This window comes from Mya arenaria, chromosome 9 (genome assembly GCF_026914265.1).
Source record: "Mya arenaria isolate MELC-2E11 chromosome 9, ASM2691426v1".
Classification (NCBI taxonomy): domain Eukaryota; kingdom Metazoa; phylum Mollusca; class Bivalvia; order Myida; family Myidae; genus Mya; species Mya arenaria.
Genome location: NC_069130.1, coordinates 64,112,216 through 64,135,678, shown reverse-complemented (window position 1 = coordinate 64,135,678; position 23,463 = coordinate 64,112,216). Strand labels below are relative to the sequence as shown.

Genomic DNA, 23,463 nt, shown 5'->3' with positions numbered 1-23,463 from the left:
AAAACCAACTGCGACAAGAAAGATGGTGACTTTATCATAGGGCCCCAATTTCTCGAAACTGCTTAACTCCCTTATAACAGGATTAAGCTAAGCTCACTATTTTTGTATTTTAATAATTTGCGCAATATTTACTTATTTAAGAGTTTTTATGCTTTAGATAGGAACTATCATTATGATAATTGCAATAAACCATTTTTCATTAATCAAAATCCAATTTATGTATGTACTTTGCCTAATTGAAATAAGCTACTTAGCCTGTTAAGCTTAAGAAGTTTCGAGAAATTGGGGCCAGTTCTTGGCATCATATCAAAGATATTACAAGTAGGAAGGGACTTAATTATTAGTTCTTGGCATCATATCAAAGATATTACAAGTAGGAAGGGACTTAATCATTAGTTCTTGGCATCATATCAAAGATATTACAAGTAGGAAGGGACTTAATCATTAGTTCTTGGCATCATATCAAAGATATTACAAGTAGGAAGGGACTTAATCATTAGTTCTTGGCATCATATCAAAGATATTACAAGTAGGAAGGGACTTAATCATTAGTTCTTGGCATCATATCAAAGATATTACAAGTAGGAAGGGGCTTATTCATTAGTTCTTGGCATCATATCAAAGATATTACAAGTAGGAAGGGACTTAATCATTAGTTCTTGGCAACATATCAAAGATATTACAAGTAGGAAGGGGCTTATTCATTAGTTCTTGGCATCATATCAAAGATATTACAAGTAGGAAGGGACTTATTCATTAGTTCTTGGCAACATATCAAAGATATTACAAGTAGGAAGGGACTTAATCATTAGTTCTTGGCAACATATCAAAGATATTACAAGTAGGAAGGGACTTAATCATTAGTTCTTGGCATCATATCAAAGATATTACAAGTAGGAAGGGGCTTATTCATTAGTTCTTGGCATCATATCAAAGATATTACAAGTAGGAAGGGACTTAATCATTAGTTCTTGGCAACATATCAAAGATATTACAAGTAGGAAGGGACTTAATCATTAGTTCTTGGCAACATATCAAAGATATTACAAGTAGGAAGGGGCTTATTCATTAGTTCTTGGCATCATATCAAAGATATTACAAGTAGGAAGGGACTTAATCATTAGTTCTTGGCAACATATCAAAGATATTACAAGTAGGAAGGGACTTAATCATTAGTTCTTGGCAACATATCAAAGATATTACAAGTAGGAAGGGACTTAATCATTAGTTCTTGGCATCATATCAAAGATATTACAAGTAGGAAGGGACTTAATCATTAGTTCTTGGCATCATATCAAAGATATTACAAGTAGGAAGGGACTTAATCATTAGTTCTTGGCATCATATCAAAGATATTACAAGAATATGTGCTGCCATTTTAATCTCAGTCAATGGAAACTATCGCACCAATTTTCCTGGCTTAAGCAATACTCACTTCAAGACCTATCTGTGCTTGAAGGGATTCAATAAGAACACAAGCTAAGGTCATGCTAAGCTTCTGTAGAATTCCACCATTTTTATTGGAAATAATACCCAACTATCATCAAGAATTAACAAGTTATAACTCTCAATATTGATTTTAACTTTATATAAAGGTGTTATTGATGGTTCAACATATTCATGGTAACTGACATACAAACAAACTGTTTATGTGGTTGTCCCATCGGCCCTTATGTGAATTTTGATGTGTGTTGATCCCATATATCTGTTGTCACACGCTTACTCACTACTTACATGGAAAATAAATAACTGTAAAAAACATCAGTATTGACATAGTTGTTGCAGTCAATTGTTTTTTCTTTAAACTTAAATCAGACATATTTGCAATCTTTCAAGGCAGAAAAGTCAGTTTGTATAAATATATGTTTCAATTTAACTATGCCAAATCTTTATCTATCAGTTACTGTTAAAATCTCTTTAAATGATTCTAAGATTATGAATAGGGGGGTCACAAGGCATCAATATATATAATATCCAAGCCTATTTGTTGCTAAATTCATTATATCTTTCAAAACATTATACATTACTACTAACAAGTTAAAAACAGCGCAGGTTATAATCAATTCCAATGTATAAAACTCAAATAAAAAACTCTTAACCAAAAAATTCGAGATATATATGGCAGAACACGGTGTCCTTGATTTTTTTTATAAATTATTTAAGTGAAGGTGACACTGCAACAAATCTAGAAGTTTAAGAATTTAACATTTGACATAATGTGAGTAAACATGTTTTACTAAGTTCAAGCATATTTATACAAAAACAATATCATTCAGCATCTTCTACAGAGCCTAAGCACCAATTCTAGGGCGGCACACGTATTTGCGAAATCAGCTTTCTACGCACTTAATGCCCATAGCCATACACAGACAATTGAGCACCATTTGTATGGCAAAAATCACCATTTTTGGATGCACAAAATTCTACGCTTAAACTTTTTAACAATCACATACCGTGGAAGAGCATTTTATCGCTACAATTTTCTGCATCTATCTTCAGGAAATATGCTAATTCCGCAAATAACTGCATATCAAAATTTACAAGCTGGTCGCCATCTTGATTGCATATTCTGCAAGCGACTTGGGCAGATACCGTATACACACATACTCGTACTTATTCACGCGCATCGTCTAGGAGCATGTTTTCAACTTTTCCTTCTTTGATCATGTCAATGTAGTCCGATACTCTTGCATCAACTTTAAAATTTTAACTGCTTTCATAGAAATAAATCATAAATTTAATGGTTTAATTATGATCCTCTATTTAAATCTCCCATTCTGCAAAGTCCCTTTTCAAACACTATAATAATTCACATATTTTGACTATTAAAAATACCACCACTGAAGAGTTTAATTACATGCATTGTGCAATCGATTATGCCATTTGAATGGTTACGAAGTACGTAAATGACGACATTTAGTTTTAAAACTAAACAGAATGTGCTAATACCATACAAGTGCCCTTATGCCTCAATAAGCATTGCTGGTGTAATATTTCACACACCTTACATTTATCATGCCAATATGCACATTGTGCATTCAATGTTGTAATAACAGTCTGAGGTAGTCAGACGTCATTTGTCTTCACAGACTAGTCACTTCAGGCCAAATCATTGCAGTTACCCCCCTTTATGGAACTCTTCAACTTAAGGACTTTATCAATCTTTTAATTACTTTGTAATTTTCAAGTACATGGATTTCAGAAAAATTATAATTAGAACTATGCACATTGAAATAAATTCTTTTATAAATAAGTGGGTAAATGAAATAACACCGGAATTCTATTAAGGGAGATTAACAAAGCAATCGATAAATAACAAAATTATAAAACAAACTTTAGCTGTCAAATGAAATATTAGTTAATTGGGTTTTCTTTGGGGTATTTCAAATATTCTTACTGAATATGGTAAACAATTTGAAGACAAAATAAATTCTTAGCCATTTTAAGCTTTTATTATTATTATTTTTTTCATCCAAATTCCATTAATTATCCCTTTTTCACCAAACATCATAGACTTATGATTTAAAGACAATTATCAAAAGTTAGTCATTAATATTTCTAATATAAAATGTTGGTGAACTGTAAGTTGCGATATGTTACATTATGTACGTTCAGAAGTGCAACTGGATCTCCAACTCCAGACTGTCACAGATGTTTGTCATCCTAGATGTGAGAAATAGTTAAATATTCAAGCTGCAACGCCGGGCTTGCGCTAGACAGGTGTAACTCAGTATAGAAATAGAAGACATTGCAACAGTCTTGCTCTTATTCCTCAAACCGATGTTACAAGAACACCAAGTGAACCTATTATACATGCAGGTGACAGCACATGTGCAGCATGCCCAAATGAGGTCCATTACTTATGCAGCTAAACCATTATAAATTCCATATTTCCTCATCTGAATTGAAAAGCATAATTGATGTCATTAGAAGTTATTAAAGAGTCCCATGTAGCTAACCAACTTCTTACTGAATCCAGTTATGTAAGGCTTCAATTAAAATGTCAACTAAAGCATGTACTGATAAAACAAAAGGGAGATAATTCTGATGATAGACTTAATGAAAAATCATTGCCCTTCTAAACAAAGAACTAAGGAATTGGGAAGGTAATATCATCAACGACCACTTAACCTTTAACAAAAGAAATTAAATTTCTTAGCTAATAACTCAATCATTTTGAACAAAGTACTTCATCGTCTACCTCCCTTAAATTGGGAGTATATTGTTGGTTGTGTTTGTCATAGGCAGAGAATATTGTAGACGGTGTTTGTTGTATACAGAGTATTTTGTTGGCAGTGTTTGTCATAAGCAGAGCATATTGTAGACGGTGTTTGTCATCAGCAGAGAATATTGTAGACGGTGTTTGTCATCAGCAGAGAATATTGTAGAAGTTTTTTTGTCATAAGCAGAGAAATTGTAGACATGTTTGTCATAAGCAGAGTATATTGTAGACATGTTTGTCATAAGCAGAGAAATTGTAGACATGTTTGTCATAAGCAGAGAAATTGTAGACATGTTTGTCATAAGCAGAGAAATTGTAGACATGTTTGTCATAAGCAGAGAAATTGTAGACATGTTTGTCATAAGCAGAGAAATTGTAGACATGTTTGTCATCAGCAGAGAATATTGTAGACATGTTTGTTATCAGCAGAGAATATTGTAGACATGTTTGTCATAATCAGAGAATATTGTAGACGGTGTTTGTTATATGTAGAGTACATAGTAGACGGTGTTTGTCATAAGCGTGGTCAACTACTTCGTTAGAAATGAAGAAATATGTAAGCAATGCATATAACTATTATGATCATTCTTTTGCATTATATTTTGTTGCAAAATATTGAATAATAATGTCTTTAGTACAATAAAAAATAAACATTTAAATTTAAGATTGACCTATCATATTTAGTATAGAAATGATTGTCTATTGATCTAGAATTGACTCAGATAACTCATAATATCATTTCTTGATATTATAAACATTTTATGTTATATTTTGTATTTTTGTCATCATATTTGCAACTTTCATAACTTCAGTAATTTCTTAAGCCAACACTAAATTCTTATTTTTGACTCTTGTCACTATATTTTAGCACCTTTTTTGTTCTATGGTTTTGCTAATCATAAGAATTAGGCTTAAACACCTATGCAAGCCAGACAAGTTGTGATAAGAAACAATGATCATCTCAAAGGAAACTCTTTAAATCCTAAGCCGAGTAAAACTCGGTGATGACAGTGCCAGTTGTTTGCAACTTAGCCTCAAATTTAGTATTTAAACCCATGAGTCCAGGTTGTCATTTAACCTTGGACAATAAACATTGGAAGTCTGATTTGGGTACTTGTCATCTTATTCACAGGGACGACCCCCTCTAGCAATCCTCGCTGTGCCATCCTTCGGGCAGTAGTAGTCTGACACCGAAATTAGCGTCATAACATAAGCAAAAATCATATTTCATATATATATAGCATGAAATAGAGCTTCCAGAAATGTGTAGTAATTGTTTTCCCATCTGAGAAACACAGATGATGAAAAGTCACCTCTTCGACAATTACCAGAATGTACTAGTGAATAGCTCATAGCTTCATGGAATTTGTTTAAAGAAAGAAGGAATAGAATAGACAGAAGGACTTCACTATATGTGACCAATCAGTGCTTCATATATTACAGAAGAATCAAACACATTCATGGATCACAATGTTTATATGTTTATAATCTGCTGGGATTGCTTAACAATGGTAAGAGCAAGATACTCATTTCAGTTATATGGATTAATAGGATGGTTTTCTTGTAAACTGATGGACCAGTAAGTGGTCAGTATTTACTAAATGTTCTTAGTGTTTGCTCTACATTGTCACCCAATCAGGGGCGCTAGATTTTTAAAATGTTTCGTTTCTTATTTGTGAAGAATCGCTTCATATTTCTGAAAACGACACTTCAGGATTAAGTAAATTGCTATGACTGCTCATGCGCATATAGCCAAGCCTACTGTTTGCATATGCAAAGGTGCAATTTCAGTGTCAATGCTGATTTAAATGAAATCACTATATACTGAATTGATTGACAAGTCTTTTTGACAGGCGCACGGCTTAATTTAAAAGCTGATGCAATTTGGGAGGGGCTAATACTTAGTTGGTTAGAAATTATTAAGTAATTTCTTCGTGAATAAGAAACCATGGTGGCTTCGCTGTGCTCCGCTTCCTTAGGTTACTTATTCATGAAGAAATTACTTAATAAACTCTTACTTATACATAATACAAGCAGAGCAATGTTCACACTGGTAATTCCATCTGGTTAATTCATTGCTAACCTAGAGCCCTGCAGTTATGCAGACATACTTCCAATGATCCATCCAGATTTATCAATGGTTATAAGGTCTTGCTTCCGTCATATGTCCTTCATAGCTTCACATATGTCCTTTATACCACTGGCAAGGAGATTGTGTACTTTGTAACTGTCATTGGATGATTATCTTGAACAGTTTTCTAGTTATAGCCAAATTTAAACTTAAGTTTATGCATAAAGAAAATTATGTGAAAGTTTCCTTTGACAATGCCTTGAATCCCCTTCCCCTAAAAAAAGCTGAGACCAAATTGAGCTACTGTAATAGCCCATGAGATAGTTTCTTGGTCAAGTTTTAATATACTCACTAAACTCTTGTGGCACATGACTGCCTTGGCTGGATTTCCACTTAAACAAATCTGAAAATATAATGGAATCTTTGTAAATTTACAAAACAAATTGTATCAATATAATATTTATTTCTGGAGTTGAGGCCAAGATTTTCTCATTTGTACATTTTCTGCAAAATTCCAATCTATTCAAATTAAGAAAGCTCGTATCTAAACATTTTTTGCAAAGCTCTGATCAAATTTATATTTGGCAAAGCTCTGATATTTCCTGACGATCGTTGGCAAAACTCTGAGCTTAACCATGATATTCGGAAAAGCTCATTAAATCTATACATAACTGGCAAAGCTCTGATGTGATCTATACATATTTGGCAAAGCTCTGATATATTAAATTCTGTATGTCATAATCCACACTAGGAGTCATGAAACCTAAACATTTATACCCTAAAAAGCTACTTATCAACTTATCATGAAAAACCCTTAACTTTGATCCCTGGAGTTCAATGCTTATCATTATTGACTCAAGTTGTATGCACCTAGTAAAAGTGAGTCAACTTCCCATGATGGGGCACTAGGGCTGTGGGTTAAAGCTTGTATGTGATCTGGAAACAAAATGGTGGCTGATTCAATATTCCTGCATTAGCACAGGATTTTCAAAGTCCCAAAATGGACAGAACACCCAGAAAGAGATGGCCTGATGCACCTCAGACAAATACCATATATTTTTGTATATTAAGAATATGAAAAGATATTGTTTTGTTGGTCAGTGAATAAAAAAGAAAAAGAGAAGAAAAGAATATGACCATGAGATTATGTGAACCTTACTATAATACCCATACACTGCTATCTGATATACTTCATGTTTGATGGCTGTGCATCTAAGAGGCATCACACCTCAAACAGATAGGGCTATAGTTCCTTCCATTATTGTTATTGTTATTATCTCTACAGTTCCATGTAAAAACTTCAAACAATTAGTTATCAAAACATGGTTACATCTCTTATCTTAAATTACAACCAATATAAAGACTTCAGCCTGCATCCCTTACTACAGATACACGCTAACATGTAACTTAACACCCAGCGGTGTGCACATCTTGTGCAAAATAAGGCAATGACACATTAGGATCGTCTATAACATAACGAACATGTAGAAAATTTCCCTACTAAAATTGACAAGCACTCGGCGAACTGAGCCACTGTGTTTCTGCACCAGGTCATGAAAACATTGATTTTAAGATTCCTTGCGGCACTTAACTGCATTTCCGCTGCATTTTCATGAATTAGAGATGCATTTCTGCGTTTTTATCACATGCATACGATCTCGGGAGAATTCAATGAAAAATAGTTCTAAACCCTTACCATATCTCTATTGGAAGAATAAAATGTTGACTGCAAGAACGTATCAGCTCCTTATATAACTTCCAGCACTTACTACAGTCATTGGAAAACCCTTGAGATATGAAAAGGGATTCTAAATGTCTCAGACTGGGACTTAGATATTACTTATAATCACGTTGCTTTTGGAAATTTGAATAAAATCTAATAAAATGTTGTACTCATGCATTACATTGCAGCAAAAAATGATGAGAAACGAACAGTGTGATGTCAAATCTATTTTTACTAGTCAAAAAGGGACACAACTCAATAATGTTGATCAGGAGAGACATGTGCCTTGCTTGACATACATGTGCACTGATTTTCCCCTTCAACATCTGTACCATTAAGTTTCATGTGAACATTTTGTATTTGTTTTTAGTTCAATGGTCCAGTTTCTTCAAAATGATACTGTTAATGCCACACACACTTAGGCTATCATGATTCAACCATTACTAAGGCAATCACAATGCCACTTTCACTAAGCCATCAACACTAAGGCTATCACAATGCCACTATCACTAAGGCAATCAAAATGCAACTTTGACTTAGCCATCAGCACTAAGGTTATCACAATGCCACCAAACACTTAGGCTATCACAATGCCACTATCACTAAGGCCATCACAATGCAACTTTGACTAAGCCATCAACATTAAGGTTATAACAATGCCACCATCACTAAGACTATCACAATGCCACTAGCATTAAGGCTATCACAATGTCACCAAACACTAACGCTATCATAATGCCACTAGCATTAAGGCTATCACAATGCAACTTTCACTAAATCCATCAGCACTACAGCTATCACAATAACACCATCACTAAGGCTATCACAATGCAACTTTCACTAAATCCATCAGCACTACAGCTATCACAATAACACCATCACTAAGGCTATCACAATGTCACTAGCACTAAGGCTATCACAATGCCACCAAACACTAAGGCAATCACAATGCCAACATCATCATGGCTATCATGATGCAACCAATACTAAAGATTTCATGATTCCACCAACACTTACAGGCTATCACACTTTTGCTTTTACTATTTGAACTAAGAAGAGGTAAAAATCCCAATTCCTACCAATTTAAAAAAAAAGAGATCATATCCCGTCCATATCAACAACAATAACAGCTTAATAGGACACTTGAAAAAACTTATCTTCTTTACCACATTGTCCATGATGACTAATTTTACCATTGAAAATCATAAGAAAAAGCCACATATACATCAGCAGTACATCTATAGAACTTCTCCCTGTATATAATACACTCCTTGGCTGAGATTGTTGTAATCTTAATAAAAATTCAGCTCTGGAAAATCAGAACTCATTAATTTGATTAGATTTTGTATATTTTTTTCATTCTGAATCCCTGATGTTATTACAATAAACAAAGAATAATTCTGGCATGGCTTTACTCCATATATTCACTATTTAATCATGAATATGACCTTTATCTTAATAAGAATATGTAATAATCCCTATTTATAGTATCATAGCTTAGAAACACAAGTCTGCATACGGATAAGTTGGTCTAGCACTTTAATATCAAGGGACACATTATGTGTGCATTATAATATTCATCCAGGAATACAACATGATAATCTGCTGTTGGTGCTGTATACATTCGGGAATACAACATGACAATGTGCTGTTGGTGCTCAGAATCTTTGGACACGTTATGTGTGTATATATACATTAAGCAATACAACATGATAATCTGCTGTTGGTGCTCAGTGTCTTTGGACGTGTTATGTGTGCATACATACATCCAGCAATACACCATGATAATCTGCTGTTGGTGCTCAGTGTCTTTGGACACGTTATTTTCATGAAATGAATTTTTAGGTCTAACATTATCAAATAAAAAATCACAAGTTGATGCATTTTGATAGTGGCAAACTCGTTCAATGTATCACAGATTTTTTTTTTTTCGTTCAAATGATGATGTATTATTTTGCTAAATGCATCAACTTGTGATTTTTTATTTGATAATGTTAGACCTAAAAATTCATTTCATGAAAATAATCATTGATTGCACATGGTATTTCTGTCGCCATTTAAAAAAAAAAAAAAGTTTCTCTTTCCGTGAAACAACGGCATTTGCAAAGCAAACTTTAGACAGAACTGAAAGCTGAATGGATGGTTCTTTAGATTAGTAACTTAATCAGTAAATTAGTAACTAATAAATACAATGAAAACTACAGGGACAAGCCTAGCCCAGGACAAGCCCAGCCCAGCCAGAGACATGTCCAGCCGGGACAAAAAGCAGAATTGATGTTTCTTTAGATTAGTAATTTAAATTCCTCTAATATAATGAAAGCTACAGGGACAAGCCAAGCCTAGCTAGGAACAAGCCCAGCCGAGCCAGGGACTAGCCGAGCCAGGGACTAGCTAAGCACAGTGCAGCCCAGCCCAGCGCACCCAGGACAAGCCCAGCCAGGAACAAGCCCGGCCCAGCCAGGGACAAGCCAAGCACAGTGCAGGCCAGTCCAGTGCAACCCAGGACAAGCCCAGCCCAAGAAAAGCCCTGAGCCCGGGACAAGTTTGTTTTTAATGGTGTGTGACAGTAAATAAGAATATGTGAAGTGTGCATGTGCTAAATTGTTTTATTTACTACAGTCGTTGACAAAATGATTTATGAAAATGAAAAAAAATCTTATAAAGAAATGCAACGTAAAAGTTAATTATTTATTAACATATCGTTTCAACACCAGGGCGATCTAGATAACAGTGATTGCAGACAATTTTGTAAAATGTAATTTGTGTAACATCTAGTTTTTATACGATTTACGACTCTAATTTGATCACAATTTCGTTGTTTTTTGACACTTTCAGTTTATAGGAAAAAACATATAGATAATTATACGCTATAGGAATTGTTCTTAAATGTCATATATTTTTAACGTATCTAACAGATTTGAAGAGAGCAATTTTATGCACGTTTTACATCGCTTTACCTAGCACATGACTGTAAAGATCAGCAAGGCTTTGAGAAGAGAATAAATGCGTATGTTTAATTACTTAACAGGTGAGCTTAGAATATGCAAACAAACAAATGATAAAATGGCTATATATAATGCCCTGAACAGTTTAACAGAACATACTTGTGTGTATCAATAGAACTGCATGTCGGTATCAATAGAACGCACTTGTCGGTCTTAAAAGAACATACTTGTCAGGGCTATATTCACATATCTAATATACTGTTACTATGCCGTGGTAATTGAATGTACAGGTTTAATTTTTGTAACATTTTTCATCAGGATCATATAAAATTTGTGGTTTTCCCTACCCACCAAACCGGTGCAAATTTAAATGTCCAACGAACAAAAACGCAGAATATTTGGAGCTACGCATGAAACATGATTTTGCGACGCCACAGGACAGAACAGAACTAGACTGGACATAAGTAATCCTACATAGCACCCGGTAGTTTCCATCTTGGTACAATTATCTTTACTTAATATACAAATATAGGCTTTTCAAGAATTTTCATAAGGACTGCTTAACGATCTGATTTTACAAGTGTGTGACACAATCTGCAAAAGACAGGTCACTCTGAGAGACACTGATGAGCGTTACAAATATTCCCTTTTTCAACATGCTGCTTTTTTAAGCGTGATCATAAGTGGTATTATTTTACGTCAATTGACAAAGAGACATGAACAAATTAAATCCTTGTTAGGCTTTAAAAAACATGATTTCTCACGTTACGTCATTTTGCATGTGGCCTGGTTTTTACAGAATGCATACTATTCTCTATAACATGCTGAAAACTAAATGTAACATGATGAGGCAGATGGCAGAACTTATGACCATGAACAATGGAGATAAAATAAACAGGATATTTCAAAAATACATCCTGGTTGTGGTTATGCGTAGGTGCTAAAATGATAAAATTGGCTAGATAAAGTTGACAGTTATATCTTAAGGCATTGCATAGATAGTTGCAGTACATAATTATCAAATATATTAAATCTGATGAAAAATGAATATTTAATCAATTAATTTCATTATATTGTTGCATTTATTACAATGTGTCCTTCCCCAATTCAATGTGACCTTCAGGCTAGACAAAATGGCTGTTCTGTTCTTTGGATTTACCATACTATTTTTTTGAAATTAGAAAATATCTGTAAATTTGTTTCACCGTAAAAAAGCTCAGGGATAAAGCAGTCTAAATAAAAGGCATAATAATGGCCAAAAAAACACTCTTTCTTGCTTAGCAATGACTAGCGCTAAATCAATTGAAAATACTTTGGTTTAGCATTTCAAGAGGGTTTTACCAACTTATTTCATAAAATGCTGACATAAATGACGCCATGGTTCAAAGTAAAAGTTTGAATAATAATGAGTTTAGCGTCACTAAGGCTAAGGCTGTAACAATTTTTGTGCCAATTTGGCAATTCTGTTGGGTGTTAATTAATGTACCTGCAGCACTGGACATCGGGCTGTGACTTTCCGACCCAGCTGGAGTACTGGCCTGAAACAGAAAACAAATCACATGGTTTTTATATCATAGGTGATTCCAATACATGTCAGCCTCTTTTCCAATACCCCTGCATTTGTCAGCCCCTTCCCAAACCCCCTTCCTTTGTCAGCCACTTTCTTACCACCCCTTCCATTGTTAGCCCCTTTTCAAACACCCCTCCGTTTGTCAGCCCCTTCCCAAACCCCCTTCCTTTGTCAGCCCCTTCCCATTCATTGTCAAACACTACTCCAAGCCCCCTTCCTTTGCAGCTCCTTTCCAAACACCCCTACCTTAGTCAGCCCCATTCAAAACACCCCTTCTGTTGTCGGCCCTTTTAGAAATGCCCCCTTCCTTTCTTGGCCCCTTTCCAAACCCCCATCATTGTCAGACACTTTTCCAATCCCCCCTTCCTTTGCAGCCCCTTTCATAACACCCCTTCTTTTGTCGGCTCCTTTCCAAACACGCCTTCCTTTGTCAGCCCCTTTCCATACCCATTTCATTATCAGACACTATTCTAAAGCCCCCTTCCTTTACAGCCCCTTTCCAAACACCCTTCCTCTGTCAGCCCATTTCAAAACTTTCCGCTTTCCTTTGTCAGACCCATTCAAAACACCTCTTCCTCTGTCTGCCCCTTTCCAACCCCCTTCCTATGTCCAGTTCTTTCCAAACCCCCCTTTCCTTTGTCAGCACCTATCCAGTCCCTTCCTTTGACAGCCCCATTCCAAACACCCCTTCCTCTGTCAGCACCCCCCCCTTGTTTATCTTTTTCAACACCTTTCCAAACACCCCTTCCTCTGTCAGCACCCCCCCCCTTGTTTCTCTTTTTCAACACCTTTCCAAACCCCCCTTCCTTTAACAAGACTAAGCCAAGGTGACATATGATAAAAACTTGATAAAATTCAAATGTAACACACACATTTTTTATTGAAAAAATTGGAGCAGTTTGCTAAAATCACTGTGCAAAGGCCCCAAATTCTTAAAAGATCTTAAGTGTAACAAGCTTAAATTTCATAGTTCATGTAGCTAAATGACTTATTTTAAATGGAATTTACAAAGTAAAACGTTGTTAATCATCATTATTATTAAGATTTTTCCCTATCAAACTCTTTTAATGACAAGACAAATTATATCAAGACAAAAATAGTGTGCTTAATTAGCATGATCCTCTTTATTAAGGACTTCAGATTGTTTGAGTAATTTTGGCCAGGATTAACAAGTTTTATAGAAAAAAAATCCGAAACCAAAGTGATGTTGTCATAGCAATAACACCAATACTATGACAAAATAATACCTTAAATATCTTATTTCAAATAACTTTTTTAACAAAGTTCAAATTATTGAAAATTCTGTTTAAAAAGGAATTGATTGCTTAAGAAATTTCAGAGGAAATCTGTACAATGGTTGACACTTCTAAAAGCTTGAGTCTTCATATTAAAGGAGAGTGTCTCCACAAACTTCATCCTCCGCTTGATTAACATGCTGTTTGAAGCAGAATTGTCTTTGAACGTGTGAATGACAGAATAATTTCAACGGAAAATAGTGTCTGCATTTATTGCTTTCATGCTGCACTCTCTGGGTGGAGAAACACATCATGAGGCAAACAGTCAGAACATGTTACACAGTTATAAAGTACATAGGGTTAGTGATGGCGCAATTATTGAATATAATCGAATAATCATCTATGGGCGCCCTGAACATACCCAACTGTGATCGTACAAAATTGATTTTAATCGAACGTTGTTACTTTACTTTAAAACTAGAATATTCACTTGTTGAGCGATAACATGGTATATCTATGGTTTGGTTCCAAGTACTTTGGAATAAACATAAACAATATTATATCAGTATTTAGTTTGTAACGCTTTGAATTATTTGAGATATAATGACCTGTTATGGTAGTCTATGGTAGTGGATTCGATTACCAGCTATGAATTTTGACAAATTATCCAAGACCCTGTTTCCATGATGAGATTTACCTTCAGGGTGGGGGAGGGGGAAGGGCAAGTGTCAGAGGTGGGGTAAATTAGTAGGCCCAATAGGTATTTCATGTCATGTATATGGGAAACCTGATATGCCCTGGGCGCCAATTTTGGTAGTGTTTAACAATGAGATTTTAGTAATTTTAGTAAACAACATTTTTGTTTTCATTAGGTACATAATATTTATATAACTAAGTATTATTTTATTACAAAATAGTACAATACTAAATATCTTACATTAATATTTAAATTCATAATTATCATTAATAATTCATTCATTTAATGTTGATGCATTTAATATCTAAATACTGATAGGGAGTATTATGTTAGGGGATCCAGTGATCTACGGGTTGGTATCATCTTGAGTTGCTGGCGTCAAGACCAAAGGTCGAGTGCAGACAATGATAAGTGATACAGCCCCACAGATAAACTGACTTATACCACAGTATTTCTTTTATTACATACCTTTTAAGTACTTCTAAAAATAATTATAGTTTTCTTTACAAAAGCATTAAATTTTATGACAAACATCCCATTTCTGTTGCTTGATACAGCAGAAGTAGATTTGCGCATGTATAATATGGAACCAGAGAACACAGTTAATATAATGTTATACAATTTTTTTCTGGTTTCCATAAATTAATTATGTTTCAATGATGCAATATATTTTAGACGGAAATTGAACAGGTATGATATAAGGGCTGTTCCACGAGAAAATGTACTAGGGAGTAGGAACTGAATTCCCACTAAGACAATTATAATTATGTTTCCATCCCCACCACCACTATAATAATAGGGCTTGATATCCCCCACCGCCAAAACTTACCATCCCTACCACCACAACTGGAATAGGGCCGACACCCCGACCCCCCTGTGAGCACCTGGATTTAAGCTTTCTACAACACCTTTAACAGCCTCTTCAAACATCTGTTTCACAATCTCAGAAACAAAGACTCTTGGATAATTTATATTAATAAAAAAAAATTAAAAATTAATTAAAAAACATCAAAATAACAATTCAGCAGATACACGTTTCAGGGGATGTTTTAATTAGAGATGTTGCTCATATTTTTGTCAAGAGATTATAAAACTTAATTTATGTGCAATAGATGCTGCAAGTTTTAAAACTTTCTTTCTAAACTACAATCTTCTTGAGCCATTTTAAACCCTTTAAATCTACTCTGACAGCCACTGGCGTCTCCATTTGTTTTTGGCAGGCTGTTCAAGATCTTTCCTATTGTACCCTGTGGCCAGGACCATTTAAATCCAACTCCGAGCTTGCAGGTAGAAGCTTATCTCTTGTTTTTTATTTTACAATTTAAACACCAATTTGTGGTGTGTCGTAAAATGTTAATGAAAATATTCCTGTAATTCCGCCAAAGAGCTGCCAGTTCACATGATCTTCTTAATGAAGCGTCGAAGAGCACCGACGACATATGATTGTCTTTGTTAAAGAAATGGACAACTAGTTCCGACTACGTATGGGCATGCTATAGCTCAACGACTATTTAATCGTATGTGACGAGTCATATCAATTTTTCAAATTAATTAGGGAACCCATGAAAATCTCGAATTTATACAAATGGCCGGCCTTTGAGACCAGGTCAATTGAAGTTCCTTTAACACTCCCCTCCAAATTTTTTTAATTTATCTCCGATCCTTCCCTCTTTTACTTTTTTCATGGAACAGCCCTAAACGATTTTACATACAAATAATAAAAGTTTTTTTTATAAAAAAATATTTAAATTTTATCTAAACTAAGACATGTGCACAAAACAAATAAATAACTTTTAACTTATATTTAAACAAGGCGAGTTTTTTTGTGTATTTTTTTTTTTAAAGATTGTCGAGTATAAATGTATTTTAGTGAAGTTAATACAAAAAAGTCCCGAACCAGTATGACAATCAGATGAAAAATATGGATATCAAACTGGTTTGCAGCATTGTCAACCTGTATCAGACTGGTTAAAAGCATTGTCAACCTGTATCAGACTTGATTGCAGCATTGCCAACCAATATAAGACTGGTTCTAAGAATTGCCAACCAATATCAGACTGGTTTCAAGAATTGACGACCAATATCAGAGGGGTTAGCAGCATTACCAACCAAAATCAGACTGGTTTGCAGCATTGCCGACCAATATCAAACTGGTTTGCAGCATTGTCAACCAATATCAGACTGGTTTGCAGCATTACCAACCAATATCAGACTGGTGTGTAGCATTACCAACCAATATCAGACTGGTTTGCAGCATTGCCAACCAAAATCAGACTGGTTTGCAGCATTGCCTACTGATATTATACTGGTTTGCAGCATAACTAACCGATACTAAACTGGTTTGCAGCATTGTCAACCAATATCAGACTGGTTTGCAGCATTACCAACCATCATCAGACTGGTGTGCAGCATAACCAACCAATATCAGACTGGTTTGCAGCATTGCCAACCAAAATCAGACTGGTTTGCAGCATTGCCAACCGATATTAGACTGGTTTGCAGCATTGCCAACCAATATTAGACTGGTTCCAAGCATTGTTGCCAAATATCAGACTGGTTTGAATCAATGGCAACAACAAAAGTTTATGATTAGTTGTTTTATTTTAAATAGAAATCTATCATTAATTTAAAAAAAAAGCAAAAAACAGGTCCGAATTAAGAAAGAAAAAAAAACTCGCCTAAAAAAATAAATATGAGGAAAATGGTGAATATTCTTTTACAAATGGCGTAACAAAAATCACATCAAAAGATGCATGTTCATACCTTACAATTTAAAAGCCCAAATAAATCCATGGATATAAGATGGTTCCTGTTTCTATGTATAAAACTGAATCTGCATTTTTTTTAAATTGTTCCCGAGTCTGAAAAAAAGATATTCTATACATCAATTTTATGTACGATGCCATTTTCAAGCTTCTTCATAAGATAAATAAGCATTTTCTTACGTCAAATTAAGCATATGCACAATTATCCATGAAATAATACGAACAGCGCCCCCACTGCAAAGCGCCGCCTATGACACTGTATAGATATCATTTACACATTTCGTGAAAAAAAAAAATAGTCAAAGATAGTAATGAGTTATTTATCAAACTTCAATATTTTAAATTATGGAACCGCATATGGCATTCCCAATTTTTATTTTATATGTAACATCTCCACAAATCCATCATTTAGATTACTGTTGACTTGCCTAAATAAAAGTAAATATGGCGCGCGGCATACAGTTTTCTACATCATAGCGAAGCAACACGCGAAGAGAACAAATGAATAACGCTTTCAGAAAAGTATACAATAGATTTAATGTTGTTTTTTTACCATTCTGTCATATCATGATGATAAACAGTAACGAGTACGAAATGAACATATATTATGTGTAATGTACAACAGTACATATGTATGTGGCGCGCATACCGCGCACAGCACTGAAGTCATAGCCGCCATCTTTGTCTGACCCCAAAACCAGACAGCTTGCGATAAACGCGCCCTCGGCTGACAAATTAAACTATCTTTAAATAATGAATAATGTAACGTCTTACAATTAAGTGCAGTAAATATTCCATTACACGAGATGTAAACAATTGCAGCTCTATTAAGTGTCTACTGTCTGCATTTTAGGGTAAAAATGCATTTCGGTGTACACTTGAGCGCGCATGACCGAAACATGCATTCCGTTGCACTGTGGGATAGATAACATTAGCATAATAAACCTTCATCAAAATTCTAACTTTCAGCCACATATTCAAACACCATATCATACATTTACACTATTATTGAACTATTTCCAATGAACAATAATATCATAATTGAAATATAAAAATGAAAGATTAAAACCTAAAAGCCATAATTTCTCGGCTTGATGATTCAGACACAAGCATTTACCTTTTAAACAAAGGTTTGCATTCAGGCTTTTATCTTGTCGTTAAATCCGCCTGTTCGACCAGAAATCAGTTTATACATCCTATTACTTATACATCACATAGCTGTAAAATTCTAAAACAATTTTTAAAAATTCCGCAAAGCCCTGGAGACAATTTTTAAATTCAGAATAAATTTAACACCATATCCTTTCTTTAACTTAGTTTAAGTTTATAAATATCCTGCCGTAAATAAATCACCTATGCAAAAAGCCAGACTCGACGTAAACAAAGATTACATGCGGTGCATATTACTGCACACATTATGCATGTTAACTGCACATGTCCCAGATACTGTGCAGGTTAAAAGAATGTGTGCTACAGCTTTAAAGGCACTTGCTGGCTCTAAATCATTAACATACAGCAGCCTCACGTTTCAATTAAGGCCAGGGTCTGCATTGACAAAGGTTTTGTGAGGGTTTGCATTGACACAGCTAATGTTAGGGTTTGTTTAAACAAAGGTTTTGTCAGGGTTTGAATTAACACATGTTTTGTCAGGGTTTGTATAAACAAAGGTTTTGTCAGGGTCTACATTGACAGGTTTTGTCAGTGTCTCCATTGACAGGTTTTGTCAGGGTCTCCATTGACAGGTTTTGTCAGGGTCTACATTGACAGGTTTTGTCAGGGTCTGCATTGACAGGTTTTGTCAGGGTCTGCATTGACAGGTTTTGTCAGGGTCTGCATTGACAGGTTTTGTCAGGGTCTCCATTGACAGGTTTTGTCAGGGTCTACATTGACAGGTTTTGTCAGAGTCTGTATTGACAGATTTTGTCAGGGTATGCATTGACAGGTTTTGTCAGGGTCTACATTGACAGGTTTTGTTAGGGTCTGCTTTGACAGGTTTTGTCAGAGTCTGTATTGACAGATTTTGTCAGGGTATGCATTGACAGGTTTTGTCAGGGTCTACATTGACAGGTTTTGTTAGGGTCTGCTTTGACAGGTTTTGTCAGGGTCTACATTGACAAGTTTTTTTCAGGGTCTACATTGACAGGTTTTTTCAGGGTCTGCATTGACAGGTTTTTTCAGGGTCTGCATTGACAAAGGTTTTGTCAGGGTCTCCATTGACAGGTTTTGTCAGGGTCTACATTGACAGGTTTTGTCAGGGTCTACATTGACAGGTTTTGTCAGGGTTTGTATTGACAGAAATTTTGTCAGTGTTTGTAAGGACACAGGTTTGAAGGTTTTTGCCTGTTTTTTCATAGACACAGGTTTGAAGGTTTTGTCCAGGTTTGCATAGCCACAGGTTTGTGTGAAGGTTTGAGGGCGTGGTTTAAGGTTAGGGTCTGGGATTAAGGTTTAAGCGCTAAGGTTTGAGGGCTAGGTTTCAGGTTGTGATTAGGGTTAAAGTTTAAGGGCTAGGTTTAAGTGACCTAGGATAACACTTGTTAATTTTGTCTAACAAACAAAAGCACAAATGGTCGCCAATTTCAAATGCCGCTCTTTTGATCACCTACATCGAGCTAATCCCTTTATCAACTAGCTTCACTCCGCCTGGTCACTTTGTCAGAGGTGGTCAAAGTAATCCACTGGATCAAAAAGTGACCAATGATAAATGACCTAAGTTAAAGTGACCTAGCTAGGTTAAAGTGACCGAGGTTAAAGTGACCTAGATTAAAGTGACCTAGCTAGTTTAAAGTGACATAGCTAGGTTAAAGTGACCTAGGTTAAAGTGACCGAGGTTAAAGTGACCTAGATTAAAGTGACCTAGCTAGTTTAAAGTGACATAGCTAGGTTAAAGTGACCTAGGTTAAAGTGACCTAGCTAGGTTAAAGTGACCTAGATTAAAGTGACCAAGCTAGTTTAAAGTGACATAGCTAAGTTAAAGTGACCTAGTTGGTTTAAAGTGACCTAGCTAGGTATAAGTGACCTAGTTGGTTTAAAGTGACATAGCTAAGTTAAAGTGACCTAGTTGGTTTAAAGTGACATAGCTAAGTTAAAGTGACATAGTTGGTTTAAAGTGACATAGCTAGGTTAAAGTGACATAGTTGGTTGGTTTAAAGTGACCTAGCAAGTTTAAAGTGACCTAGATTAAAGTGACCAAGCTAGTTTAAAGTGACATAGCTAAGATAAAGTGACCTAGTTGGTTTAAAGTGACCTAGCTAGGTTAAAGTGACCTAGGTTAAAGTGACCTAGTTGGGTTAAAGTGTCCTAGGTTAAAGTGACCTAGCTAGGTTAAAGTGACCTAGGTTAAAGTGATAGGTTAAAGTGACCTAGGTTAAAGTGACCTAGCTAGGTTACAGTGACCTAGCTAGGTTAAAGTGACCTAGGTTAAAGTGACCTAGGTTAAAGTGACCTAGGTTAAAGTGACCTAGGTAAATGCGACCCATGTTAGGGTGACCTAGCTAGGTAACAAAGACCTTGGATTACATCTATTTCATATCAACCTTTAAGCAACCTTCAAAATTACCATTTATCTATTGTTGATTTTAGGTTAAAGTGACCAATGTTTAAATGATTTATGACTTTTTTTGTTCAATATTTATCCTAAACTTGAAGTAGAGAAGAATAACAATTAATTCAATATTGATGTTATCATTAATAGCTGCTTAAATTAAAAGGATCTAAATGATTTAATTTTTATGTTAATATAAATTCTTTATTTTATTGTGATCTTAATATTTAAACTTACTTTAAAAACAACAATACAAAAACATATGTACCGCGTGATTCATTTATACATTTAGTAATTTGCAATAGCTAAAGTTTTTTCATAAATATAAACTCTTGCTCATGGGTTTTGAATAGTTTAAAAACACTTACTTACAGTAGACAGATTTCAAAGCTGATTAAGAGCGTTTAACTGTGCATGTCTCCTATCACCTACAGTGCATATCTTGCAGCTAATACAAACAGAATCAAGTGGAACATGTAAAATATGATATGGCTCACTCCAAATGTGCATTTTGAATCATCCAACATGCACTGATAACATTGCTTCCACTATATATTTAGTCAGACGTTTACATTAAAGGTTTGCTTACAGAATTAAACATGCATCTCCCCATTAGCTTTACTACCTTACAGCACTCACAGATTGTGAATTATTTAAAAGAATAAAATAAGCCACATCTCCATTTGTTATACCAAATAAATTGAAAAATGACAAAAACACTGTCATGAAAAACGTTGTTGAAAAATGCAAAAAAACTGTTATATTAGGTTGCTTAACGCTGAAACATTTATATCTTTAATGAATACATCTTGTTTTTTTTTGCCTAAAATAACAAATAGAGGGGAGACTGAACTTCTAATTATCCTAGATTATTATTCTATATGATCAATTATGTAGGAAAGAATGGCTGCTTTCACCAGCTCTTCTTTTTAAGTTTTTTGTTTTTTATATTTTGGTCATTGGCCAAAAGCCATAGAACAAAAGATTAAATTTGAGTGGCCTTTTTATGAAACAGATTAAAGTTGTTCCTTAATTGTAAAACAAGCATATCCCCTTGATTATTATGAAATCACTTCATCAGGGCTCACAAACTTTCATTTGGACTTATTTAAAAGTAAAAATACTATTATATATAAATTAAATGAAATCTAGTTTGAAAATTGAAAAAAAGGAATATGCTACCTCTTACCAACAGTCATCAATATGAGGAATAAATTACCCAATCTATTATTAGACTGGGTTTTGGGGTATCAGTTACTATAATTTCAAATCTACCATTGCAGTATTTCTACCAACGCATCCCTGGGTGCCGTTTCATCATTATAATCCTTGGAGCGGTTTCATTTCTAAGAGAGATGGTCAACAGTGCGGTTCAACAGTTCATAAATCTCTCCTAGCTACTTAACCCCACATCTAGGTTTCTTGGTAAAACAGCTCCGAGGTTTGATTGCCAACCGGAGTGCCGGTGAACTTGGTTGGTGGTCACCGAGCCACAATACACAATAGTGTGTATGTGTTAAGGGAACTTTTTTAGCATTTGAACCTTCAATATGATGCCCTTAACATAGAGCATAGAGGAGTCCCCCCTAGCATAGAGCTGCCAAGACAAAAATCATCAAGACTCTGAAGCGGCTGTTTGTATGGACTAGGTGGTCTCCAAGTCAAACAAGTATGTTTTCCCTTGGGTTATAATAGGACAATTAAGTACTTGCCCTAATTTTGGAGCAGCCTTAAGTGCCCTCGGGTCAACCCTGAGGATCAGACTCACAATATTTGTAATGGTAGAATTATAGTAATATTTTCATCTTAAGTTTCAAGAATTTTTCTGGAAATATTTACAAACAACTTTGTTCATATTCAGTTTGTTATGTATGGCAAATGAAATAAGATATTCAATTATTTAAAACTGAAGATTTTTTTTAATCCAGGTGCCCTGAGCTTGATGAAAGCTTAATCAGAAGCTTCACTATCAGCTTAATTCAAAATAATTATTCACAAATAAAGAGCTAATATGAATGAATTATGCAAAAGATATAACGCAAGTCTGGCCAAGTATGGCAAAGAGTAGCCAAGTTTGGTCCAAACCGTGGCCAAAATAAGGAAAACATGTTTTTTCTAACCTGAGCAGGTGGCCAGAGAAACTCCTCTCTCTGGTGCCGGTCGGCCATGTTGATTCCCGTGTAACAGTCGGCACTGAAATTGAAAACAAAAAATCATTCTGACACAGATTCATTTAACTGACAGCTGCTTATTTTCATTTCTTCAGATGAAAACTTATGTTGATCTTGCAGGAGCAAAAAAAAACAATGTTAATAACTATACAGTCATTGTTTACTTCATTCCTGCATTTTGATTGGACAAAAATGACTCCATTTGCAAAGAACATATAATTAAAATTACATGACAATAAGAGTAAGATTGACAATATTAACATGAACTTATTACATTTAGGGTCTTATTGACGATGAGAACATGAAGTCATTTTATTTTGGGTTTAACTGACAATGTTGACATGAAGTCATTACATTTAGGTTTTAGTTGACAATGGTAACATGATGTCATTCCATTTAGGTGTTTAAGTTGACAAGGTTAACATGAAATCATAACATTTTGGTTTTAGTTGGCAATGTTAACATGAAATCATTATATTTAGTTTTTAGTTGACAATTTTAACATCAAAATCATTACATT

General features: G+C 34.8%; 1 protein-coding gene across 1 annotated transcript in view; it reads right to left on the bottom strand.

Annotated features, from left to right (window-relative positions):
- The window catches only part of LOC128246269 (zinc finger protein rotund-like), a 101,184-nt gene that overhangs the window by 6,104 nt on the left and 71,617 nt on the right, over nucleotides 1-23,463 (bottom strand). Inside the window, exons 3-5 of the mRNA XM_052964461.1 lie at nucleotides 22,893-22,965; nucleotides 12,448-12,499; nucleotides 6,646-6,696 (exon numbers count right to left, since the gene is read on the bottom strand). Coding sequence (XP_052820421.1) covers nucleotides 6,646-6,696; nucleotides 12,448-12,499; nucleotides 22,893-22,965 — 176 coding nt within the window. The remainder of the gene's footprint in view (nucleotides 1-6,645; nucleotides 6,697-12,447; nucleotides 12,500-22,892; nucleotides 22,966-23,463) is intronic.